Source organism: Gossypium raimondii, chromosome 13, assembly GCF_025698545.1.
Source record: "Gossypium raimondii isolate GPD5lz chromosome 13, ASM2569854v1, whole genome shotgun sequence".
NCBI classification, from domain to species: Eukaryota; Viridiplantae; Streptophyta; class Magnoliopsida; order Malvales; family Malvaceae; genus Gossypium; species Gossypium raimondii.
The window spans coordinates 50,981,735-51,009,244 of NC_068577.1; the positions used below are offsets into that span (position 1 = coordinate 50,981,735).

Sequence of the window (27,510 nt, forward strand, 5' to 3'; positions counted from 1 at the left end):
CATTTACATGTGGTTTCACTCTGATTTTCCTTATGTTTTGAGATGATATTGTCTATTGATTTTAAATTTCTCTGCTAAAATATTCGTATTGATAGTGAGCAATGGAAATTGTCTGCTGTTTTCAATTCAGACAGTTTTTTGATATTGTTGCAATGGAAATCGTCTGCAGTTTTCAATGAAATTGGAAATTGTCTGCTGTTTTCATCCAAACTGGAAATTGTTGCATTTGTTTAGGGGTAAAGAATGAAATAATTTTGGAATTATTTTACAAGGATTGTTTCCAGTTAATAAGCTCTTTGTTTTTAAATTCTGTAAAAACAATCAAAAGCCAATTTCGATGCTTATATAATGTTCAAGTTTAAGTCAATTTAGAAGACTGAATAATTAGGTATCAATATTGATACTAATATAAAATTTTATAAGTTTATGGTCTAATTGATATTTTTCTTTTTCGGGTTATTAAAATACCATATTAAAAGTGTATTTTTTAAAGAAAGTAGTATGTATTCAAATCTAAAGTTGAAAACTTTTGGAATTTAAAATAGGTTATATGTTTTTACTAATAGGTTATATGTTTTTTAAAGAAAGTAGTATGTATTCAAATTATTGTTGGTGTACCAATGCACCAACTTCTTACTAATATATAATTTATTAGTGAAAGCGTACATATACCTTTAAATTTTATACAAATTTATAATATATAACTTATTAGTGAAAGAGTACATATAAAGAGTACATACAAATTTGATAATTATGTTCAACCTTTGATATTGTTCAAATAATAATAAATATGTTCAACCTTTAATTATGTTCAATCTTAAAGAGCATTATGCCTACAAATTAATCCTCCTAAATATAAATTTTTTATTTTAGAGATCTTTTCTTTTCTTTTTTAATTTTTATCTTGATTTTAATAATTATTTTATTTCTTGTTATGTCATTAACTTCAATTTTTCAATTTCATACTAATTCATTATTATTTTAAATGAATGTTTTAATTTTATTTCCTTATATGCATTGTTATTTAAGCCTACAAATAATGGGCTTAAATCACAATTATTTGTACATGTAAATACAATACTACATTTCAATCTTTTCCAATCATAATTGCAAATACAATACTACTTTTTATCTTATTATTTGTACATGTAAATGAGATAAAAGTTATATATATTTTACAAAATGATCATTAAATTTAAAATTCTATAAAAGTTTTAAAACTTCAAATTCATTATTAAACCAAATCCTCATTCTTCATTTTATTTGTTTTAAAATTAGAAAGAGTTAATTAAACTAATCATCAATACAAAAACTAATCAATGATCAAACTTTGAACATGCTTTATTAAATCTTCGCATTTCATTATACGAAATTATATTTAAATTTAAATTTAAATTTAAAATGTTCAAACTAATCCATGTTCAAACTTTGAACATGCTTTAATTAACTAAACAATATATTAATACGAAAAGAAATGTAAATTTAAAATGTTATAAAAGTTTTAAAACTTCAATTTCATTAGTAAACCAAATCCTCATTCTTTATTTTTTTGTTTTAAACTTAGGTTACCTTAATTAAACTAATCATCAATAAATAAACTAACAAATACCAACAATTAATTTTAGGTCAATTATACATATACCTTTAAATTTTAATATATTTAAAATGTATTTAAATATATTTTGTTTCATTATTGTTTGGGTGATTGATAAAGAAATGAAATTAAACCCTAAACGATATCATTTAATAGATACTTTTTTGCTTCGTGTGTTCTAAATTTGTGGTGTTTATTTTTTTTATATTGTGTAATTGCAACTTCAATTCTTTGATAGTGTGTTCTAATTTTAATGTGTTGCAGTAATGGCTCATCTGCATTTAATTGCACAAAATGTGAGGCGTAAAAGAATTGGTATTGCAATTACAGTATGGTTGGAAATCTGTAGAATTGCGATTTGGTTCTTATTTAGAATGGGTGCCAGCCTTAGCCTACATACTTATAGACCAAGGATTAGGTCCTATACCTTAGATTTTTATGCAAAATGGGAATATGTGAAAAGGCTTGTATATGCTAGTGACGAGACTTGTATTGAACAAGTTAGGATGAATAGAACTGCCTTTTTTAAACTATGTGAAATGTTAGAATCGATAGGGGGATTGAAGTCGTCAAGAAACATGCTTGTTGATGAGCAAGTAGCAATGTTTTTACATATCATCTCCCATCACCTGAAAAATCGAGTTATCAAGCATCACTTTAGAAGGTCCGGGGAAACTGTTAGCAGAGCATTTCATGGTGTTTTAGATGCTGTCATACGCTTACAAGATGTCTTATTTAAAAAGCTGGAGCCAATTACAGCCGATTCTTCTGACACAAGGTGGAAATGGTTTAAGGTATTAGACTGAGTTTTATATATAGCTTGTACAACATTTAGTTGACTTAGATTTAAATTAGTATTCTAACTCAAGGTTTTATATCATGTGATATAGAATTGCTTAGGTGTTCTTGATGGAACCCACATCAAGATTAGGGTGCCAACAATTGATAAACCTAGATATCGAACGCGAAAAGGTGACATAGCAACAAATATGCTAGGTGTTTGTACACCTGAGATGCAATTTGTTTATGTTCTTCCTGGTTGGGAAGGTTCAGTTGCCGATGGACGGGTACTTCGAGATGCCATTAGTAGAAGACATGGACTAAAAGTTCCTCATGGTAAAGTGTATAGTTAGAGGAATTTGAATTATTCATTAAGATCAAACTTTGTGTGCTGAATTAATCATTTAAAAAAATAATTTATTTTATAGGTTGTTATTATCTAGTTGATGTTGGATACACAAATTGTGAGGGATTTCTTGCACCATTTAGAGGACAGCGATATCATCTGAACGAGTGGCGTCAGGGTTATCAGCCAAGTTCTCCGCAAGAGTTTTTTAATATGAAACAAGCCTCAGCACGTAATATTATTGAAAGATGCTTTGGCTTATTAAAACTTAGATGGGGAATACTTAGGAGTCCATCGTTTTATCCTGTAAGGGTGCACAATAGAATTATTATTGCATGTTGTTTGCTCCATAATTTTATTCGAACCCATATGAGTATTGATCCTATTGAAGCGGAGGTGGGAGAAGGATTACCTACTAATGTGGTGGATGACGATGAACCGAATATCACAAATATTCATCCATCGGATGCTTGGGTTACTTGGAGGATGGAACTAGCCAACCAAATGTTCGATGAATGGCAAGCATCTAGAAATTAGTTAGGTTTAGGGACAAATTGAGTTTGAATTGATTTGTTGATGTTACTTTAGGTATCTAGTTTATGAAACTTTGGTGGTGTTTGTTGATGTTACTTTAGGTATCTAGTTTATGAAACTTTGGTGGTGTTTGATTAAAATTCTGTATTGTACTAAACTTTGTTGAATTATAATTTAATTATCTTTTCATTCAGGATGTGTTATAAATTTAAATTTATATCAAACTAACGATATAATATTATAAACTGTTCACCTTTTGATTCATGATATTAAAAATAGTAAATAATGTTAATTTGTTTTTTTTTCTTAAGATAAATATGTCAGGTGTTCCACAATCACAAGCTTCTTCTCAAGCTTCTCGAGGAAGCAAAAGAAAATGGGTTCCAGAAGAAGATGCAGCCTTGGTTTCTTGCATGGTGGATTTGCACAATGTAGGAACATTTAATGCTGATACCGGGTTCAAAGCCGGTTATTTGAACGAGCTAGAGAAAATGTTAGAAAAGGCTTTACCAAGAGCAATGTTGAAGGCGAAACCAAATATTGAATCTCGGATTAGGTGCCTAAAAAGGGAATGGTCAGTCGTCTATGACATGCTTAATGGCCAAAACAATAGCGGCTTTGGTTGGGACGAGCATAAGCGTACTCGTTGTTCTTGAAGATGCGATTTGGGAATCCTATGTAAAGGTAAAATGTATTTCAAGTATTTATTTGTTTTTTACAAAACTTATAACTAATATGATGTCCTCATTTTTTAGAGTCACAAAGAAGCCTCTCGATTCGAGACATCGTTCTTTCCTTACTACAACCACTTCATCGCCATATCGCAAAAGATCGATCGACTCGGAAAGACGCTCAAACAGCTGCTGATGTTCTTGAAGAAATACATGCTGAGGATGTACGTATTACTGATATGAATGAAGAGAGAAACACATTCTATGACTGCGAAGCTGACGTCTCTTTAGACGACATGGATGTTTCTGGTACAGATCCGCAAGGAGATAGAGACCAAGGGGGTTCCTCATCTTCAAACAAGAGAAAGAAGAAATTTGATGCTCGTGATAATGTGTATTCTTCATTTGATGAGGCTGCCACTTTGTTGGGGGAAAAAATCCAGGCCGTGCGTTTGGTTCGCTGTATTGGATTAGAGGCGTAATGGAATAGAGGCGTAATGGAATAGAGGTGTAATGGAATAGAGGTGTAATAGCAAATCAACTGTTTGGTTGAATGTAATGGAATAGAGGCGTAATAGTAATATTGTGTTTGGTTGAATGGAATAGAGGTGTAATAGCATAATGGAAAAAAACTAAAATGACTAGAATACCCTTAGCATAAATTTGTTTGGGTAAATGATTATTGTTATTGTTATTTAAATTTTAATAAGATTATTAATATCAATAATAAATAATTTAATCATATTTTAACATAATTATTATTAAATATATTATAATTAAAATATATAATTTAATAAAATTCTTAATAATCAATATTCTTATATGAATTCTTGAAATCATAATATATGATACTATAAAATATAATTTGAAATAATTATTAAATATATTTTAGTTAAAATATATGATTTAATAAAATTTAAAATAATTATAACTAATAAATTTTCTTATATGAATTTGTATAATTTAAAATAATTATTATTAATTATAATTTAATAATATATTATTTCATAAAATTCTTGATAACAAATTTTCTTATATGAATTTATATAATTTAAAATAATCAATATTAAATATAATTTAATAATGATATATAATATCATAAAATTCTTGATAATAAATTTTCTTATATGAATTTATATAATTTAAAATAATTAATATTAAATATAATTTAATAATGAACGATCAATGGTGTTGGTATTTTTAATCAATAAAAGCCAACATGAACGATGAAAATGGGAATGTGTTAGCTACAACTGCGGTTTAAGAGAATAGTCACTTAAAATATACATGGTTGTAGTAAATACTGAACATGGCTATGCTTAAATAATATATTTTTAATTATTTAAAAATATTTTTAATTAAGAGAATAGTCACTTAAGTAGTTGCCACCGGTTCAAAAGTCGATATATATGTAATATTATTAAAATAATATTTTTTAATTATTTAAAAATATTTTTAATTAATGCGGTGTATATGAATATACACATTTAATTAGTTTTATTTTAATAAAATTTTTCTAATTTATTCATTCAATTTTAACCACCTTACAATTTATTCATTGTATTATATCTCTTGATCCAATTTTAATATATTGAATATTTGTTTTTAATCAAGTTCTTTACTTGATTATATCTAATGTTCAATTTAAAAAATTGATTAAAATTTTCGAACTACATCAACTTAAGAAATTCGATCCTAAATTCAAAATTTTCAATACCAATAAAAATCAACTTACTACATCACTACTTGCAAAATATAACTCTCTAAACATTACTATGGAGTAAACCAAAAAAAAAACAGAACATATATTCTCGTACATCACCACTCAGACGCAAGTTCATTTTTTGGACAACCGATTCATACATGATAATAAGGGTAAAATAACTTGCATGTGAACATTAGCAATCTAACGTATGCATTCATGATAATATGAAGGTTAGGAAGCATGATTTACAACAGACACAACACATCCACAACCATATGCAAAAAATCAGCATGTATGTGTTTTACTGTGTTTCTTTGTATTTGATTTTGAAGTCTTACAATTTTTCTTTAGTTTAGAAGGTTGGATAAGTTACCAAACCTCTTGAATTGCAACTACAACTTCAGCTAGCCAACGATTTATGTCTGGAGCAAATCGGTAGCTAACAGTCCAATACCTACAAAATTCCACATAGAACATCAATTTACTGGAACAATAGTGACTGTTCAGAATAATAATATATGACTTATGTAACTATTACACAAGTAATGGTTTTACATTTCAATGATGTGTTCAGAATAATGCATATATTGACAACGCTACTATGACTTGAGAACAATTCAGGGACAACATGAAACTAGAAAAAGATCATCAATACAAACTACTACAGCAACAATAAAATCTTATTGCTTAAGTGGGGGCGGCACAGCAATATGTTGACTCAAATTTCCACATTTTCAACACTATTAAGGCCATGTTCTGTCATGCCACTAAAAACCAACAAATCAAACACCCTTTTTCTTTTAGCTTCAGGCTGGTTGGACAAATGAAGGCCATGTTCCTGTTTTTATTAAGGCCATGTTCCTGTTTTTATTGTGGCCATGTTCCTGAGTTGAACAATATGATTAATAGAAACAACCCAAACATCTTCTATTTGATATGAAGGTTACTAACTCAGAAATATATATATATGAAGGTTACTGGGCTAGCTACCATAATTAACACTTGTCTCGTGACAATGAACTTTAAAATATAACATAGGATAGAAGCAAATAAGGCCTTTTCGTATGGTTCAAAGGAACTTCATCAATTATATGCAGTTACTTTAGAATTTCAGAAGTATTTCATATAAATGCTTTCGATAGAAAAACAACAGGATACCTCATCTGCTGCATGGAACTCAGATAAGCTAATTCTTCGTTCCACTAGCTCAAATTTTTCCTTTACAACAAGCTCCATAATCGCAATCCAAACGGCATGAAAGGCATATCGATGCCAATGATACAATATAAAAGTACAAATGAAATAGTTGAAATTCTCATGACAAAATTGTGCGCTTGAGACCGTGAAGTTCGATATTTACGAGCCTAAATATAAATTACAATTTGAAATGAATGTTTAAGAAACTTACAGTTGCTCGAGTAATCCCAGGAAGACAATAATCAGCATGAGGGGTTAAAACACGGCCTTTCTTGACCAAGAACTACAACGTAAAACATAAGAATGTTTCAGTTAGAGATTTTCAACTTTCAAAGCATATGCATTAGAAAAAAAGCTTTTCCTTCTATAACCAACTAAATGCATTTGAACATTCCACACCGTCAATGTTATCAGTTATCGAGATGAATGGCAAACTACGGTATTTTTGCAGTTTTCCATTTTTGGTAAAAACGACGGAAAATAACTAAGAACAAAGATGAAGATTATTGATGCATATCGATACCATACTCAGTCTTAATGTTCCCCAAACCCCCAATTCATATATAGATCTAAGCTATTGGGGGGAAATCCTAGTCTTACAATGTTTGTGGCATGTGTTTCAGATACATAACCATCCTTGTCGAGCATGATTGCATCATTGGCATTCGCATTATTCCCTTCTATCTGCATTGGATCACACAAATCATTTTCTTCCCAAGAGATAGTTTAACAAGAATGCATATTTGGCATTAGTCTGAGAAACATAATCTCCACCATAACACAGGAAAATATACAGGTCATATCATCCATCATGGTTTACACCATTAACCCAAACAAAACAAAAATAGCCAAACCTAGAGAGAAAGGTCTCTGAAGCTTTCGGTAAGAAAATCAAACTAAATACGCTTGTTATCTTGCGAAATTTGATTAATCGATTGATGATATTGTCGAAGCATTTAAAGATAGTAAGCCGTCAAATTGAGAACAATACTTGCTCGAATAGCATGAAGGAATGAAAACAACGTTCAAATCATAGATCAGATATTAGAACATCATCTACTCTCAGCTTAATCGTAAAATCAAATGAAAGTCCTGCATTGGACAATACCTTTGCCAGTATGTTATTAGAACATATTTTTTATGCTCCATGATTAAAGATTTTGTGTGATCATTCATACACAACAATCAATGTTCATTTATCAGTGGGTTTGTAATTTGTTTACTACTCTTTGTTTAACACAACTTGCATGGCAGATAGGTAAGACCAAAGTTTTCCTTAGAGCTGGTCAGATGGCTGAGTTAGATGCTAATAAAACAAACACGAAAAATAGAAAATAAAATTATTCAAAATGAAGTAGAAAAAATAATAAAAGAATGTAAAATTAAATAGATAATCAATCTCTGCAAATAGCAAGACAATTTCATAGAACAAACAGAGAGCAATTTACACAATATAAATGGACTTAAGCAGGTTTGGCCAACAGCAGCAAGGTTAGAAAACAATCCAAAGTTATTACTCCATTAAAATTCCACAACTTCAAACAAAGAGCAATTATAAGTCAAAGTTAATAACATGCAGAACCCAATCCACAATATACGCAGGTTTTCTGCGTGGACAAAACCTTTCGATATTGTTGAAAAAAAACCAAAGAAAGCTTACCCACTAATTAGATATGCAAAATGGCAGCCAGCTCTCAGAAATCATTTCCTCTTTCCCCACACTGCATTGTTGTATTATAGGATTGAGGTGCGTTGCTTTGTTTTGCCCTCAGTCCCTCACCAATTATGTTACTATGCTTGCCAGAAATTGGGGCAGAAAAAAGAGAATTTTGAGAGAATAAGAAACGGTGAAGAAGAAGAAAACAATCTAAAAAACTAACCCAATCTCAACAAAAAAATATAGATAGAGAGAGCAAATCTACAAAAATAATAATAATAAATGTTGTATCTTCCTTACCGGATCCAATGGACAGAACACAGTTTCACCGATGGAGAGGAACAAAAAACGTGAGATGGAGGCTGCTTTCTGATCGGTGTTCGAAGTCCAGTTGTGACGCCAAAGAGAGGTAAAAAAGAGAAGGAGAAGACAGCGAGGAGAGTGGAGAAGAAAGGTAGAAGGAAGAATCAGAAGATAGTGGATTTTGGGTAAGACAGAAGCGTGAATCGGAGGGTAAAACAGGGACCAAAACTGAATCCGGACCTAAACTGTGCTCAAGAAAGGGATTAGGAATCGGTGAATTTTGGGGATTACATCAGTAATGTAATAGACCCGTATTAGGCTAATACATCCAACCAAACAATGTATTAAGTGGGGCCTACGATTAGGGGTGTAATGGCTATGCCAATACACCCAACCAAACATGGCATAAGTATCTAGAAAATTTAACCAAGGTTCCAAGATTTGACATGCTTATTCTGTTTCTTTCACCTACAGAATAAAATAATGAAATTATAAATTAATACATAATAAACTTATATTTTGATTTATGAAAAAATTATACATAATCAGTGAAGCACAGTTCCTTTGTTTGAATTCTTATGCTTTAGGTAGATAAGGGTTTCTCTGTACTGCCTGAAAACATTTTGTACTTCAAATAATAATATGCCATATGAAAATAAAATAAAATAAAAAACAAGAATCGAATATCAAAAAATTCGAACATAGAAGAAGTTTAATCAATTTGCTTGCAAAAACTCTTCAAGGTCTATCTCTTTTCATCTTCTTAATTAATTGTTAATCTTCCCAATGGCCGCCTACCAAAGAAAATGAAGTTTTGCCAATCAAACTAGGTATGTGTTTTCTTGATTTTTTATATATATTCTTTTCTTTTGACATTGAACTTGAGGTTTAATTAAATTTGACTAAAGACTTGGGGTTGAACTAATTTGATTCTGGTTTTTATTTTATTTTATTGGCAAGAAAGATAAAATATTTTATTTATCAAATAATCTAAAAGATTTTGAATTCTTATGCTTTAGGTAGATAAGAGTTGTTTTTAGTTGTTTTCTTAAATTATTTATGATTATATTAGTTGCAATAATGAAAAATAATTTCATTTATGTACTAGTAGGTTAAATGGTAAATTCTTTTATATAGTGCTTTGGCTCGTAAGCTTACCCGGTTATGTGGTAACTTGCATGATTCTAGTTTTTCTTTTTCGGGAATAGGTAGATCGTTTTACATTAGTCAATTATGTATGCCCTCGGGTAGTTTTACCTTAATGATTTGTTTTATTTGTAGTCCATTACTTGAAATTAGTTTTTGAGTTGGTTTTCTTATTTTTAGGTCAAGAACACGAATCTTGAAGAAAAAAAAGTGAAGATCAATGTTCATAGGCTGTGGGGACAAGGGTTGTCTTTGATGAGGAAGGCAACACACAGGCTCCACTTACTATGTTGGTGACAAGACGAGCGGCGATATAATCGCTTGACCAAGGTATACGTTATCCCTTCATTGGCCAATGTTGCTACGATTTTTATTTTCTTGAAATACCGAGTCGGCACCAATGTTGGAATCATGTTTGGACATGATGTGTATAGAGTTATGACCCTTGATTCATGGAAAAACTTGGAAAAATTGAATATACTGTATTGGAAAAATTGAATATATCAATGATCAATTTAATTATTATGGTGTTCTTTTTACGTGCCTTAGTTCTCTTTTATGCTATATAAGACATTTCTATATAACGTTAAACAACAGAGTGCAAGCATGTTTACATTACGCTTTTGCAAATTAATACTATTGTTCCTTGTTAAAAAATTGAATAGTTTAGACAATCATTGGAAAGAATGCCTATTTGTGACACATGGAAGAGCTATGATTGAGATTGTTTGTTAGTATGGTTCAACCTGCTACTAAAGCTGCACATAATTGTTTGTTATATTTATTTTTTGAGCCTTAATGGCTATATATATATATATATATATATATATATATATATATATATTATTTTTAACATCTCTATTGTTTACCAAGTTTGTTGGTTTATGTGATCATTTGGTTTTGCATCTTTTAGATATTGAAGGTGTAGTGGAGGATTCAATCTCTTCAAGCTGGAAAAGACAAGGCTTAGCACTTCTTCAAGTAGAGTGTTATTTAATGTTGCATCCATGGTCGTTTATCTTAGTCGGAACTTGAATTAGGTGTTATTGAAACAGGGTTTTGTAGCTACCTTGTATACTAGCTTCTTTAACCATGATTGTTAATTATTACGTGTTTTGTAGCTTCTTTTATATTTGGCTGAGTTAATATAGATCATATGAGTTTGAACATAATATTTTAATTCTAAATTTAAATTCATTAATTTTTATATTTACCTTTAAAGTTAAAATTATAATAGAAAATTTAATTAAATTAAATTTTTATCCTTAAAAGTATAGAGTTTAAAGTTTAAATATAAAAAATAAAACATAATATAATATTTATCATAGAAATAAATATTATTTAATTTAATTTTTTTTAAAGTTATGTTTTTAGCGGCGTTTGCGAAAAAGCGTCGCTAAAAGTCATTTTTATAGCGGCGTTTGTAATATAAGCGCCGCTAAAAAGTTATGGCCTATAGTGGCGTTTGTGGTAGAAGCGCCGCTAAAGGTCATGGTCTTTAGCGGCGTTTGTGGGAAAAGTGCCGCTAAAGGTCATGGTCTTTAGCCGGTATTTGTGGGAAGAGCGCCATTAAAGGCCATGGTCTTTAGCGGCGTTTGTGGGAAAAGCGCCGCTAAAGGCCATGGTCTTTAGCGGCGTTTATTTCTGAAAACGCCGCTAAAGTTAGCGACGCTGTCACTAGCGGCAGTTTTTGCGGCGCTTTTAGAAGCCTATTTTGGTGTAGTGATTGAACCATGTTCCATTTTCCTTCCAAATAAGAACACATATTATTGAAATACAAATAATATGAAGTGATATTTATTTAAAATCAAAATAAAATATTAATTAAGATTGTGTTAAAAATAGATTTATTTAATGGATGCCAAAAGCCATCCTAATATAATTTAATATGATGCTAACACATCACACAAGCAATGATAGATGTGTCTGTGTCTTGAAAATATAATTAATTTGAAGTAAATTGAAAGGCTAGCCTTTAGTCAACTAAACAAACATATTGAGGTTGACTATTAATTTAATTAGTTAATTAACCAACAACTTGAATTAAAACACCACCTTGTTTCTTCTTTATAACTTTAACCCTAAACAAACAAAGATGCTCAAACATTACTTCTATACAAATATGCATTGTATCTAATTCATAGGTTTGTATTCTATAAAATTTGAATCAGGTTTAAATTAGAGTCTGTTATCCGCAAAATAAAGTAAATTTGAATCATGAATATCTAAGATTTAATATTTGCATTAATTAAAATATTTAAAATATTCAAACAAAATTAGATATTCACAAATATCAAACTCTAATTATAAATCCGATTTAATATTCTTCATTATCGACAGACGTGAAAGAACTATGGTTTCCTTTTTTAAATGTTGATTCTACAAATTCCTTAGGTTTGTATGATGATTAATGATTATTTATTTGATAATCTTATGATTTTAAGATTGAAGTGAGAGAGTGGTGGGCTTTGAAGTAGGTGGCTTTCGGCTATTAAAAGGGGGGCCTTCAAGTTTAAGGTACAAAGACTATTTTGGCATATTTAAAATAATTCAATTAAACTTTTGATAATGCAAATTTTGATACGACCCCCAAAAAAGTGTTAAATTTTATATAATATAAATTTATTTAAATTCAATTATGATACATATACAAGATACCAACTATAATTTGCCAAATCAAGAATGAATAATGGGTTAAAATAGCTGTCAAAATTAATAATAAAAAATTGATTATGTATTAAATCAGATGATTGAATTAGGAAAATTAAATACAATATATTCATTTTAGCTTAATATTATACTATAAAAATTTAAAATTCAAATGACATTACCCTGCTTGTGATGACAAATGAAGTAAAATTTGAATTATAAAATAGGTTGGGTTGGTCTATTTGTGACAGTGTCACCAGTTTATATAATAATGGAACAAACTGAATCTTAAAACTACAAAGTTTATTCCTAACAAAAGACAACTTTATTATTGAAGTTAAATGCAAGCAAGGTTGGACGGGTACTGTACACTTGGTTCAATTTGGAACCATGCTTAAACGACAACCCTTAACCACGAATCTAATGATTTATTATTGGTTTAAAATGATGGATTTAATTCTTGTATATTAATCATTACAACCTCCTAGTAGGGAACTGTTTAAACTCAACATCGATAGTTCGACTCTTGGTAACCTGAGGAAGGTGAGAGCAGGAGCACTCATTTGAGATCTCTAAGAGAATTAGGCGATTGACTCTTATAGATATATCCCTTGTGCTAGTAACATCCAAGCTGAATTGTGGGCACTCAAAAATGGGCTCCAACTAGCAAGATCACTTAATATCAATGACCTATAGATTAAAGTTGGTACCATCACCGCTATTCTTTTAATGACTAATAATAACTCTACTAATTTGATTCTATCCCTTTGATTAATGAGTGCAGAATGCTCTGGTAACCTTTAATTGCTAGACCTTTGTTGTATATTTTTTGGGAAGGGAACAAATACGCTGATGCACTTGCTCGTTTAGAGAGTAACTTATAATGTAATTCTCCCTCAGATGGTGTCTTGTCTTCTATGTTCTTTACTATTGTAATAATCCTCCTAAATGCTTAGAGACTTTACTACTAGCGGGTAAGCATGGTTGTTTTATGTATTGAGCTTGACTCTTTTAATGTTTTATGAATCTACTTCGGTTTTCGACAAAAAAAAAATATCCCAAGTTTTTATACTTTCATATGTTTCTAGGAATTTATTCTCTACTTTTTAAATTTCATAATAGAGGTTCAATTGTCAACATCATTAAAATTATTTTGTTAAATTCATTGGTGTGATATTTTGAAATTGAAAAAAGTTGATTGGTAATCATGTAATAAAAAATTGACATTTGTAATAATCTTGAATTTAACAAAAGAAATTTAACAGTGTTCACAATTAGACTTAAATTTTGAAATATAGAAAATAAATAAACTAAATATATACCTTGAAATAAAAGTAGGGGACTAAATTCTAAATCTATGAAGAGTACATGTGCTTAAACCTTTCATAAATCGTCAAAAAAAAAAAGCCATGTCATTTTAATTAATAAATTTAACGATTATTGTTCGAGTTAGACTTGAAACTTCAAATTTGAAAAAAATATAAAAATTAAAAATGATCAAATTCTCTTTCAAAAAGAAATGAATCAAATTGGGGAATAGACATTAAGTACACAACTAGTGCATTTTATGAGACTAATAGTAGCACTTAAAATTTCAAATTTTAAAAATATTAAAGAACTAAAATGAGCTAAATTAAAATATAAAAACTAAATGTTGATTGAATCTTAGTTTGATTAGTATGAGTATTGTTGCCAATACATGAGTACGTGAGTTTGAGTAGCAAAGGGTTTTTACAAAAATAATATAAAAAAAAAAAATTACCAAAATGTTATACATTTTTTTTATTTACCAAAATATATATAATTTTTTTATTTACCAAAATATATAAAAAAACAGAAAAAACAGAAAAAAAACTGGATGATTTGGATTCCTCAGGTGAAGGAACAACGTTGGCGGCACCAAACAAGGGAACCTTGTTGGCGGCACCAAACAAGGATTCCCTGTTGGCGGCACCACTCGTGTTATAAACACGAACTCTATCCAGCTGAAACAAGAAAAATCAGAAAAAGAAAAGAAAAAAAAGAAGAGGTGTCATGGAAAAAAGAGAAAAAGAGAGAAAGAGAAGAGAAAAATCAGGTATTTTTTTAAAAATATTTGATTATGTTATTGTTATTGTTTTGTATAATTTGTATTTTTTTTGTTTTAGTTTAGTTATTAAGATTAAAATCAATAAAACTCAAATTAATAGTTTTAGTTAGGGTTTTATTATCAAAATATTACAAAAAAATAAAAATTTTATAGTATTATTATTATTATTATTATTATTATTATTATTATTATTATTATTATTATTAAGATGTTACTTAGTATTATTGTTAGTAAAAATTAGTATTATTTTTATAGTTAGTTATTAATAATTTTAGTTAGTATTATTTTGTATATAAAATTATTAATATTATTATTGTGTTAGTTATTAGGATTAGTGGTTAAATGGCTTTCATGTACAAAATTGAATATTGAAACATTAAATTTTTATTTAAGTTATTTATTATCCGTGCGAGATGTTTTACGAGATTTTGTTTATTTTTTGACAGATTAAATATTGAAGATGGATGCTAAGTTTTTTGCATGCGTTTATTTCGACGGTCGTCCGGATCGGGTCGTAATTGACCTAATATTGTAAAATTTTTTAAGTGTAATGATAAAAAACTATACAAATGATTATGATTACATTGTATCCAAATTAAGTTATAAAATAGTATATGGCGTTTGGAATTATTAATATTATATCGAAAATGGATGCATATAACCTTAAATTATGCTTTAGTATAATGCAACTTTAAAATAATTAAATTGGTAAAAGAAATTGAACAAGAACCACAATAACTGAAACTATAATAATTAAATTAGAATAATTAAATTGATACAAAAAAGTACAAACGTGTTAATATACAAACATGTGCCATACACCCTTAAAATTGATGGTTCGATGGTGTAGTCCTAGGGGTATACCTATTCGGAGGTCGATGGTCACGTTCTGGGTGCCCGCGACGACCGACATTATCATTTGGCGCAGGTGGTGGTGTAGTAAAAATAGGGAGGAAATCATTTTGAGCAGGTCCCTCATTCGGCAGCGACAAACTTGATGCACCTGAGGGAGTCCCATAATGCTGCGGATATGGGCCGGGCGAGTAGGATCCGAATAGTTCAAAGTCGTATGCATATTCTGGCCCTGAGAAGCTCGGCAAATTGTCAGTGCCTGACAAATCCGGATGATAGCTATCTGAACCGACAAATCCAGATTGTTCCGGATCTGGCTGGGGCTCCTGCTGGGGCTCTGGGGGTTCCGGAGAATAATATGCCATGGGATTCGGATCATGCTGGGCCGCTGTTGCCGATCCCCCATGTCGCTGCATGTGCGAGGGGATTACAATCGACTGGCCTCCGAATAAATATGGCTTCCCGCAACTATAGTACCATTGCATATACTCTAATGATGGTTGCGAGTCGGTAGCCATAACTGTAATACCCCCTACCCGTATTCGTCGCCGAAATAGAGTATGAGGCATTACCAGATTTTACCAAATTTTTTTTAAGATAGATTTATCATATTCATAAGATAATTTCATCACATACCAAAACCAAAATTTGTTAGCAATACCAATGGCTAACCAAACATTCATTTCACATTAACATCTAATTTACTAGCTTATACATGCCATTGATTTCCAAAATAAAGTTCCTTTATGTACCGAGATCTCGAGATTGATAGTGTGATGTGTCTCCGACCAAATCCGACCTCCGAGCTCTTAACTCTACAAACAGGGGAAAAAGAAACATGGTAAGCACTTTGTGCTTAGTAAGTTCATGCAACAGGAATTATACTTACCATACTTATTCATTCATCATTTAATAACACAAGCACACATCCAATTCACATAAACATATACCTATCACATACAAACTCAACCTCATACAAATTCATTACAAAGATAAATGATTGATGAGCTCATCAATTCCATGATTTCCATTTCCTTGTTATTTTTTCATATTTATCCCGTTGAACTACTTGGAATTTCGATGGATATTCAGGGGTACACCTAAGTGTACAAATCCGGGTCCGTCAATTCATATTCATGTGCGCACATTTCCATTTCAGAGAGCACACTCCATGAACCTCATCCTTACAATGGATTACCACCAAAGCTAAATCAGTAATATAAACTCACGAGTATTGTCGGGATTACCGGTCAGGCAAAATCCTCTGCAACGACAATTACTCTAATGAGCTTGGATCTGAATTACCAGTCCAGGCTAAATTCAAACCCTAATTCGGATTATCCGTCCGGGCTAAATCCATTTTCCACATATTCTTCGGGAGGGCTATATCAGGATAGGATCACCCGTCCGGGCTAGATCCTTTTTTACCGTCAATTCCTTTTCAGAGATCCATCGAATTTTCCTTTCATTCAACCGGGATTTATTTCCTCTTTTCATCAAGAATATCAATACTTCATCAATTATCATACAATAAACATCCAACTCATTTTCACATCAATAACAAACATTTCAAGCATTTATGAATATAATTCAAGTTACACGAACTTACCTCGACACTTGTTCGTAACCAAAAATCTACTAATCCCGAACTTTTTCTTTTCCTCTATCTTGCTTCGTATTTGAATTTTCCGGATCTAAATAAATAAATTTAATCATTAATCTAATACATTTCATGTTCATATGTAACTTTCTCTACAATTCCATTATTATTTATAGTGCATTCAAAGCTGCCTCACTCAGTCACAGTCACTAAATTATTTATATCTTGAGATACGGAACTCCAAATTAAGATCCGTTAATTTTCCCTGAAACTAGACTCACATATATTCTTACCATAAAAATTTCAGAATTTTTGGTTTAGCAAATAAGTACAGTTTATTCTTTAAAGTTTCCCCTGTTTCACTGTATGACAGTTCTGACCCCTCTTCACTAAAAATTAATTATCTCACTTTACAGAATTAGGATGATGCTTACCTTTATTTATTCAGAAAATAGACTCATTAAGGATTCTAAGCATATAAATTATAACTCATAATCATTTTTGTACAATTTTTAATGATTTTCCAAAGTCAGAACAGGGGAACCCAAATTCATTCTGACCTTGTCTCACAAAATCTATTATATCTCATGATTTACAATTCCATTGCTTACACCATTTCTTTTATAAGAAACTAGACTCAATAAGATTTAATTTCATATTTTATTCATCCTCTAATTCGATCTCTACAATTTTTGGTGATTTTTCAAAGTCAGAGTACTGCTGCTGTCCAAAACTGTTTTAGTGCATGGTGTTAATTACCATTTTTCCCTTAAACTTTCAACAATGATAATTTCGTCCCTGCTCAATTAACCTCTCAATTGAGCTGATTTTTCTCAGTCAACACTTTATTATATCACTTTAAACTACCTTATAACCTTTGGAAATCAGAATTTCAGCACTAAACTTTAATTCCAAACTTTTTCACAATTAGGTCCTACAAATCAATTTCTATTGGAATTACCTAATAAAATCATCTCATAAACAAATTAAAGCATCAATTTCATCCTATTTCCTCATAAACTTCCAGCACATATTCATATCAACTTTCAATATCATTCATAAAATCAAAAACTAATGAATTTAGTAATAGGACCTAGTTGTAAAAGTCTTAGAAACACAAAAATTACAAGAAAAAGGCAAGAATTAACTCACTTGGTGCAAAACTTATGAAGAACCAGCTTGAAGAAACCCTTAGGACGTTTTTGGCTGATAGGAATGCAGAAAAATAAAGAGGAATCTAGATAATTCCACTTTAGTCCTAACTTTTAAAGCAAATTTTGTAATATTCCAATTTTACCCTTATTTCTTCAATTCTCCTGATTTTTCTCCGTATGCCGCCCAAAATATCTCCTTTTGGGGTTATTTTCAATTTATGTCCCTCCTCATTTCACAATTGAGCTATTTAATCCCTCTAGTAACTTTTACACCTTTTTAAATTTAGTCCTTTTTACTTAATTGACTACCCAAACATTAAAATTTTCTAACGAAATTTTAATACCATATTACTAACACTTCATAAATATTTATAAAAATATTTTTGACTCAGTTTTACGAGATCGAAGTCTCGATATCTTATTTTACCTAATTTCTTCAATAATTTCTTTTTCTAACTAACCGCTTAATCAGTAAAATTTTTCTATCGATATTTTCATACGATTTTTCCTATCATATCAATATTCATGCAAAAATATTAAAATAAATTTCTCTTTAAATTGGATTTGTGGTTACGAAACCACTATTCCGATAATTTTGAATTTGGGCCATTACAATAACCATCTGAGGTCTTCGACGAAATCGATCGTTCCACAGCGCCACAAATTTCTGGTGCTTAATTCCCCAATCCATCATCGATTTTCCTCTCTTATCCTTGCCGTGAACTTCTCCCACCTCACACGGCGGATCCGGGATAGGTCGGATGAAGCCAAATTGCCGTAGCACCCGATCCCCGTGACATTTTTTATTTTATTACTTTATATCATTTTGTAATATTTTGATAATAAAACCCTAACTAAAACTATTAATTTGAGTTTTATTGATTTTAATATTAATAACTAAACTAAAACAAAAAAAATACAAATTATACAAAACAATAACAATAACATAATCAAATATTTTTAAAAAAATACCTGATTTTTCTCTTCTCTTTCTCTCTTTTCTCTTTTTTCCATGAGACCTCTTCTTTTTTTTTCTTTTTTTCTCGATTTTTCTTGTTTCACCGATGAGTTCGTGTTTATAACACAGTGGTGCCGCCAATGTGGAATCCTTGTTTGGTGCCGCCAACAAGGTTCCCTTGTTTGGTGTCGCCAATGATGTTCCTTCACCCGAGGAACTGTCAAATCATCCAGTTTTTTTCTTTTTTATATATTTTGGTAAATAAAAAATTATATATATTTTGTAAATAAAAAATGTATAACATTTTGGTAATTTTATTTTTTATATTATTTTGTAAAAACCCGTCTTTGAAATACATTAATATGTGTATTATTACCAATGTAGGAGTAATTGGGTTAGAATGCATGAAATGAATTATTCTCTTATTTATGGGTTAAGAGGTTTATGCTTAATTCTAAGTATTATGTAAAAAGAGTATATTTATAGGTCGGCCTTAATTCTAAGAATTAAAAAATGTGATAACAAAATTAGACATTTTACTTTTCACAAGAAAGAGTCTAATCTGCTTCTGTTGAAGTTTTAATATAAAAAAAATGAAAATTAATTTTACAACAACAACTATATTTTAAAAAATAAAAAAAGGAATATCGTAATTAAAAAGTAGAAGACATTTAAAACATTTTATAATACAATACGATCCGACATAAGCCATTAACAAGAGCAAATGGGTATACACTATGCTACCGACAAAGTCCAAGCTGCAGTGACGAAGCAGCTGAGAGAAAGAAAAAAACAAAAATGAAAAGAAAGGCGCCAAAGTTAACAGACTGAAACATGGAAAAAAGGTGGGACCAATGGCTCAAAATACATGACAGGACACCATTGAAACCCAAACTTCACCCCCCACCCTGACAGCGAAACCTTACATTACATTACATTACATTACATGTTAGTGCTAATCTGCTGGTTAACATGTTTTTGTTTAAGACATAATTCCTTTAATTAATTATCCAACAACTTTGATTAACTCGAAACTTGTTTGCATTGCAATTCTGAGTTGTGGGGAATAAAGGGTTTGTTTTTCTTTTCTTTTTTTCTCTATCTTTTTGTAGGATTTACTCTTCTTTTCCTTTTTTTTGTTTTGAGTCCAGCTATGGCTTCTCTTTAGACCCTTTGAGGGGAAGGAAAAAAAACAAGGTTTTTGAAAGAGAATGAAGCTTGTTTGTGAAAATTTCCCAAGTTGGTGTCTTTTAGGTTTTTTCCTTGAAAAAAGAAAATTTGAAATGTCGGTTTCTGGGATTTACAGGTTAGGCTTGGCGTGAAAATTTTTGGCTGTTTGCGAAGTTTCTTTTGAACCCGTGTTACTCTCTTGTCTTTGCTTGAAACTGACACAGGTTTTGGAAAACAAGAAATTCTCCAAAATGTGTCAAATAGGATCCACAAGCCCCTGAGTGACTGTTTGGCTGATATTTGATAAGTTTTTTTTGGGGGTTTTCTTTCTTTGTTTTATTGTGTGGTCAAGGAAGAGTTTTGAGGGTGTACAGTTTTGAAATATAAAAAAATAATAAGCAAAGTGAAGTCGGTTTTTGGTTGGGTTGAGTGTGGTTGAACAGGTGAAGTGTGAAATGCAAGTGAAAGTCCATATTCTGAATTTGATTTAAGTTTACTTTGAGAAGTTAAGTTATATTCTGGGGAGCATTTGCTTTTAGGGATTTTGGATTGGAATTTCTTCATTTTGAAGTCATAATTATTAATTCTTAAGTTGGTCTTTGTGAATAGTTTAAAACTCTCAAGTGCTCTCCTCCAGCAGGCAATTTCTGCTCTAAATATATCTTCACCTACCTATTGAGGAGTTTTAGAAGAAAGAGATGCTGTTTTTGCAAGGCACCACCAGTTGAGCAGGATTCTGTTCAGTCTTCTCTCTCAAGGGGTACTCCTTTTATAATCTCTGAAACTAAGTTATAGTACTTAAAATACCACTACATTAAACATGTTTATACAAATAAATTTGAACAAGTTAGTCCTCTAGAAATAATAAACTTTTTATGGACTAGATTATGTTGGAAGTGTTTTACTGCTGAATATCTCTACTAGAAGGATAATTTCCTGCTAGACTTCAAATCCCAGTTTTTTTTTTTTTTTTTGAGGTCATTTCATTTCCCAATGTTACGATTGTGATACTGTTTGCAGAGCTTCCTCCATGTGAGCTTCAGTGACTGATGGTTACAAGCTACAACTATTTTGAATTGATGGTACCTCTGCAACTTATGCTGATTTTCTAGTGTCCTTGAATGCTCAGTGCTTTTCCCTTAGTGTTGGTTCTATATATACTTCCCATGGCTAAAGGATTTAACGCATTCGTTGTTCTCGGCATAATTTTGCTCTTAATCAATCAATCGGAGCAACTACAATCCTCCCAGACTCAAACCCTTTTAAGACTTCAGCTGCTTTTGAATTATCCTGATGTTTTAAGTAGCTGGAATAGTTCGGTCGACTTCTGCAATGCCGAACCTACCTCCCAAGTAACCGTTGTATGCTACGAAGAAAGCATAACTCAGTTGCATGTAATTGGAAACGATGGAACTCCTTCGTTACCTAGTAACTTTTCCATGGATTCCTTTGTCACAACACTTGTTAAGCTTCCTGATTTGAGAGTCCTTACATTGGTCTCTCTTGGTCTATGGGGGCCGTTGCCTGGTAAAATTGCGCGTTTGTCATCATTAGAAATACTTAATATGACTTCAAATTTACTATATGGAACCATCCCTCATGAGCTTTCCGGTGTAACTACCCTCCAGACACTCATACTTGATGATAACATGTTCTCAGGTTGGCTACCTGAATGGCTAGGTTCATTTCCGGTTTTGGCTGTTTTGAGCTTGAGGAATAATTCATTCAATGGCTCTTTGCCTGATTCTTTTAGCATTTTGGAGAATCTCAGAGTTCTTGCTCTTTCACATAATCACTTCCAAGGGGAACTGCCTGATCTTAGCAGTTTGACAAATCTTCAAGAGCTTGATCTCGAAGATAATGCTTTTGGACCTCAGTTTCCTCGGCTTGGCAACAAGTTGGTTCGCCTTGTACTGGGAAAGAACAGGTTCAGATCTGCCATTCCTACTGAACTGAACTCATTTTACCAACTTCATTGGCTGGACCTGTCATTCAATCGATTTGTTGGGCCATTTCCTTCCTCATTGTTATCCCTACCTTCCATTACCTACTTGAATATAGCAGACAACAAACTCACCGGGATGCTATTCGAGAATACTAGTTGCAATGTGGAACTCAAGTTTGCGGATTTCTCCTCGAACCTTTTGACCGGACTCTTGCCTAGTTGTCTTTCAGATTCTAAAGACAGAGTTTTCCTGTATGCACAGAATTGCCTCGCAACCGGAAAAGAAAACCAACATCCACTTCCCTTCTGTCGAAATGAAGCCTTAGCTGTGGGAATCTTTCCTCATAGTAAGAAGTCCAAACCTTCAAACTTTGCTCTTGCATTCGGTATAACTGGAGGAATCATTGGTGGAATAGTGCTTCTGGGTCTCATTTTCATATTTGTTAGGAGATTGAATGAATATAAGACAATCAATAAACCTACTACAAGATTGATTTCCGAGAAAGCATCAATTGCATACACATCAAAGTTATTATCCGATGCAAGTAAGACTTCTCTCGGTCTCTTTTTCACTAATTACCTACAACGATTCCAATCTAATAATATAATTTGTGGCTACTTGAAGGGTACATATCTCAAACAATGAAGTTGGGAGCACTCGGACTTCCACCTTATCGAACCTTTGCACTAGAAGAACTCGAGGATGCTACGAATAACTTCGACACAACTGCTTTCATGGGTGAAGGTTCTCAAGGGCAGGTACGTCATATGCTTAACTTTCACCTGAAACATTTGTCTTGCAGCAGTAGATTTACTCCAATGATTTTTCCCAACTAAGAGCTTCATGATGTTCTATTTTCTGGTTGTATTTTTTCCTATTATCTAAATCCAAAATAATTGTAAAATATATATATTTTTATTTTCTCCGGTAACTCCTTTCTAAAATGTTTTAACTCGTTGCTTTTACGAATTCAGATGTATAGGGGTCGTCTGAAAGATGGCACCTTTGTGGCCATTAGATGCCTGAAAATGAAGAAAAGCCATAGCACTCAAAGCTTTATGCACCATGTAGAGCTGATTTCAAAATTAAGATATCGCCATTTAGTCAGTGCTCTTGGTCACTGCTTTGAGTGCTACTTGGATGACTCGAGTGTCAGCCGGATATTTCTCATCTTCGAATACGTGCCAAATGGCACTCTAAGGAGCTGGATATCTGGTAATTCCAAAACTCTTTGTAAAGTTTTCCAGAGAGACCATTGTTCTCTGCATCTTAAGGTGACCACACACATGAATCATCTTGTTAAGGGAAAATTTATATCTGTTTGTTCTTTGGCCTGATAAATTCATTTTAACCTTTTGATTGTTTATGTGGATCATTTATAACCTATGCTACTCAGACTTGGGTGCGTGCCACTGTCAGATACGTGCATGCTTAATTTTCTCTAAGTTCTCTCATGTATTTGGAAGGTCATATCCCTGTAACCCATGTCAAACACGGAAACAGCACTGTTATAAGCATGATATGAAAGAACAAAATGTTCAGCTTGGTTATGAAATGAGTGATTGGCAACAGTATCCGATACGTTTCAAATAGAGACATAAATGCAACAATTCGTTTTCTTGCCATCCATCCTGAAAGACCCAAATATTTACTTTATAAACTTCATTCTTTACTTTGGACGGATTGTCATAACTGACATTCTGGTTGGCAGAAGGACATGCCGGACGATCACTGACATGGCCGCAACGCATATCTGCTGCGATAGGGATCACAAAGGGCATCCAATTTTTGCATACGGGGATCATTCCCGGCGTGTACTCAAATAATCTGAAAATAACCGATGTTTTGATGGACCAGAATCTTGTAGCTAAGATTAGTAGTTACAACCTGCCCTTATTAGCAGAGAGTGCAGGAAAGGTATGAACAAAGAACTTTTTTTTCAAAACAGATATTTTCACACTGTACAGGCTTTTTTCTTCCATGAAATTGATGGTTTGAGATAATACTTGGCGCTACTTGTTCTTGCAGGTAGATCACAGGACTTCTGCTCTACCAAAAGACTCGAGTAGCAGAACAAGGTTCGTAATGACATCCTGTATGATACTGAAATTATGCAGTTATCAACACAAATGTTTGACTAAAATGTCTGTGATGCTTATGTTGCTCCGCTTTCCCGAGGATGTGATCCTCCAAAGGCCCTATATACATATTTTGTCTGATCCATACTCATGTCTACATTCAAGTCCAAGTCGTAATGTTTTAGTACATAAACAACCTGTCAGATTCTCATAAACAAGTATCCTAATAGTCTTTATCTGGATATGATTTGTTTAAATGTAAAATTCATGCCAAGAAAATCTATATCTAAATTGTATGAGAAGAAAATCTATTGACAAGTATACTCATGTCGGACATATATCCATATCTAACACTTACCCCCGAGTTAAAAAAAAAACTTAACTACCAAGTTTAAGTTTGTGTTGGGAGGATCTAAAGTATGATGTTTGGTTAAACTGTTGCCTTTGGTTTTTGTTACTTGACAGGGCAAGTTATGAAGATAAGGCTGATGTCTATGATTTCGGAGTGATTTTACTAGAAATGATTCTAGGGAGGCCATCAAAAGCCAAGAGTGAAGTCGAAATCCTTAAAAATCAGGTAAATCATAGTCTTAATTCTTCCATTTATCATCACAACAATAAAATAAAATACAATATACTTGTGATAGACACTCATAAAATTCCGGTACTCATGAATATATATATTTATATAAAAGGAGGTCAGCGAATGGTTTGTAAATCATGGAAGGGATCAAAAAAAGGAAGAAGAAACCTTTTATTTCCCTTTCTCTGCTTTATCGCAGAAAGCTACAAAGGAAATTTATACTACCATGATATGATAGCTTCTAACTTTCTCTGCATTATTTTCCTTTTTCTAGATGAAGTAGAGTTCACATTGATTGATGCAAAATCATGAATAACACGTGCTTAGTAGACGATCTATTCAAAAACTACAAAGTGGCCGGAAAATAATTGTGATAGCTTCTTCCTAGCATCAGTTAGAAAGAATGCTGAGTTGTCTTCCCAGACTGTACAGACTCATGTATGCATCCTTAGTTCATTATTCTTTAATCCTGTGCAGTTACAAGCAGTTGTAGCAACTGATGATGCAACTAGAAGAAGCATAGCTGATCCAGCAGTTCAGACATCTTGCTCGGATCAGTCATTAAAAACAATGATGGAAATTTGTGCCCGATGTCTGCTAAAGGACCCTGCAGAGAGACCCTCTGTTGAGGACGTGATGTGGAACTTGCAATTTGCTGCTCAAGTTCAGGATGCATGGCGTGGAGATTCCCAGAGCAGTTCTCCTGGCTGCTCTCCTTCCCAACCTGCTATCCTCCCTGTTGCCTTCCATTAGTGATAACTTTCAGGTATTTCGACCTGTGGAATTTTTGTTATCAAGCTGTTAAACTCGTTTGTTGCAGTGATTTAGAGTCTGTCAATGTGAATTTGAAATCTGTGACTTGTTTTTAACAATTGAAACCACAAATTTTTTGGTGATACAACTTTTGTTTTCCCTCTTATTTTTCGAGTAAAAACACAGAGAACAATGTTTTAAACTTAAACAAGATTGATCACTACTTTCCAGGCAACAACTGAAAACATAAAATCTTGTGTGCAGGATATGGCAACACAAGTGGAACCCTTTGTTTGTTTGGGAGGATAGAGAAGACAAAGGTTGGAAAAGCGTTTAATCTGATGGTTTCGTATAAAATACGAAGTTTCAGAACTTAACCATTGGACTAAAAGTAATTTTACTTTGTTTTATTTCTATCTTCTTTACCAAGCAAAGTCTCGGAAAGTTTAAGCTCTCTATTCTCTTCATGTGAGAATCAAAATAATGTATAGTTTCTTACAAAGCTGTAAAATTTTGAACCAAAATGTCTATGCTTGTTTTCCTCGTGTCCAGCTCGGATATAAGTACAAGAGTATGATCTTTCATATAAATATATATATATATAATGAAGACATTGATTTCAATTCTCTGTAACACAGGATAAGCACGTATCGAGGTTATGTGCTAGCAAATTATTCATAAAGATGCATTTGACGGGTAAAAATACAGGAAAGAATTGAGTTCAACATCAAGAAACCAGCAAAAACCCAAACTTGGAAATCGAAACATTCAAAGACGTCAACAACTTTGACCAAAATAGATTATAAAAAGGTAAAGTTGCATAGAATGCAGCACCTGGATCCACGTGCGTATAGCTGCAACATGTTTTTTTGTGAACGAAACCTGTTGGTGTTATAGTTGGTGTGTTGAAAAATATGGAACTCGTAATTGAATGCGGGAGTGCCTATTCCCTTGCCGTTTAAGACAGTTCCATATGATGTTGCCGTTTAAGATAGTTTCCATATGATTTATGGGTTATGCTTTATGCTGATTATGCGGATGATATTTAGGCCATGAATGTAGATCATATCACTTAGGAAAATATATTTGAAGGATCGAATCGGATCTCCATATCTAATCATTAGATAAGAAGGTTGGATTGAATTGAATCATTATTGTATTTAGCTAGTTAACATGTTGTTTAATAGGGATTATGATAGATTTCGTTAGACTTGTATAGGTTATGTACCTACACTAACTCTGTTAAAGTGAGTAACTATTTTTTGTGAGTGCATTTTGATTGTAAAATTTTTTGTGTTTTTACTTTCTGAGTTCACAGGGTGTGCTTAGTGAGGGTTCTCGTCTTCAAATATACCAAGTGAGGAAATCGTCACAAGAGTGTGATAGATTTAAGATCACTGTGTAAGAGTGAGGTTGATGATGGTGAATACTTCTCACTGAGTTGGGCTCTGCAGACATAGGAAAATCGAATTGCGTAAATAACTTCGTGTTCCTTATTTATTTTCTATTTCACGTGGTGTTTGAAGGAGTGCCCACTCCCTTGTCACTCCTTTCAAACATCGAACTTGTTTCTAAGCAATTGTTTCATTTCAACAAGTCGAACTCATAAATGGAGATAAACTTTCTTAGACTTTTTATATATATAAAATAATAAACTCGAAATTTTAATAAAAAAATTCAATTTTTATCATTCAAAAAATAAACATTAATTAGCTACAACATCCATAAATTCTCAAATTGTCATT

The 27,510-nt window shown here is 32.0% G+C and overlaps 2 protein-coding genes across 6 annotated transcripts; one reads left to right on the forward strand and one right to left on the reverse strand.

Annotated features, from left to right (window-relative positions):
• Positions 1 to 15,406: 15,406 nt before the first annotated feature.
• LOC128035942 (extensin-like) lies at positions 15,407 to 18,391 on the reverse strand. 2 transcript variants are annotated; one of them, XM_052626165.1, is made up of 3 exons: positions 18,276 to 18,391; positions 17,133 to 17,217; positions 15,407 to 16,338 (listed from the first exon to the last, which is right to left on the reverse strand). In XM_052626165.1, exon 3 carries the CDS (start codon positions 16,090 to 16,092, stop codon positions 15,496 to 15,498), a length of 597 nt encoding a protein of 198 aa, XP_052482125.1. In that variant the 5' UTR covers positions 16,093 to 16,338; positions 17,133 to 17,217; positions 18,276 to 18,391; the 3' UTR covers positions 15,407 to 15,495. The 2 variants fall into 2 exon arrangements, with proteins under 2 accessions (XP_052482125.1, XP_052482126.1); XM_052626166.1 differs by lacking the exon at positions 17,133 to 17,217 and having other exon boundaries at positions 18,276 to 18,367.
• A 1,893-nt stretch (positions 18,392 to 20,284) lies between these two features.
• On the forward strand, positions 20,285 to 27,393 carry LOC105782810 (probable inactive leucine-rich repeat receptor-like protein kinase At3g03770). 4 transcript variants are annotated; one of them, XR_008192722.1, is made up of 11 exons: positions 20,287 to 21,165; positions 21,426 to 22,895; positions 22,976 to 23,109; positions 23,326 to 23,566; positions 24,063 to 24,268; positions 24,380 to 24,429; positions 24,895 to 25,006; positions 25,490 to 25,778; positions 26,030 to 26,156; positions 26,404 to 26,575; positions 27,084 to 27,393. XR_008192722.1 is itself a non-coding variant. In XM_052626327.1 (9 exons), exons 2-8 carry the CDS (start codon positions 21,527 to 21,529, stop codon positions 25,763 to 25,765), a joined length of 2,388 nt encoding a protein of 795 aa, XP_052482287.1. In that variant the 5' UTR covers positions 20,285 to 21,165; positions 21,426 to 21,526; the 3' UTR covers positions 25,766 to 25,778; positions 26,404 to 27,038. The 4 variants fall into 4 exon arrangements, 2 of the variants coding, with proteins under 2 accessions (XP_052482287.1, XP_012463265.1); XR_008192721.1 differs by lacking the exon at positions 27,084 to 27,393 and having other exon boundaries at positions 26,404 to 27,038; XM_052626327.1 differs by lacking the exons at positions 26,030 to 26,156; positions 27,084 to 27,393 and having other exon boundaries at positions 20,285 to 21,165; positions 26,404 to 27,038.
• The last annotated feature ends 117 nt before the right edge of the window (positions 27,394 to 27,510 follow it).

Excerpts from the sequence above, each read along its gene's own strand:
- LOC128035942 (XM_052626165.1), bottom strand. The coding sequence starts at position 16,092 with ATGCCTCATACTCTATTTCGGCGACGAATACGGGTAGGGGGTATTACA.
- LOC105782810 (XM_052626327.1), top strand. The coding sequence starts at position 21,527 with ATGCTCAGTGCTTTTCCCTTAGTGTTGGTTCTATATATACTTCCCATG. Across the intron at positions 24,269-24,379 it reads TAGCAGAGAGTGCAGGAAAG|GTAGATCACAGGACTTCTGC; the intron begins GTATGAACAAAG and ends TTGTTCTTGCAG. Across the intron at positions 24,430-24,894 it reads GACTCGAGTAGCAGAACAAG|GGCAAGTTATGAAGATAAGG; the intron begins GTTCGTAATGAC and ends GTTACTTGACAG.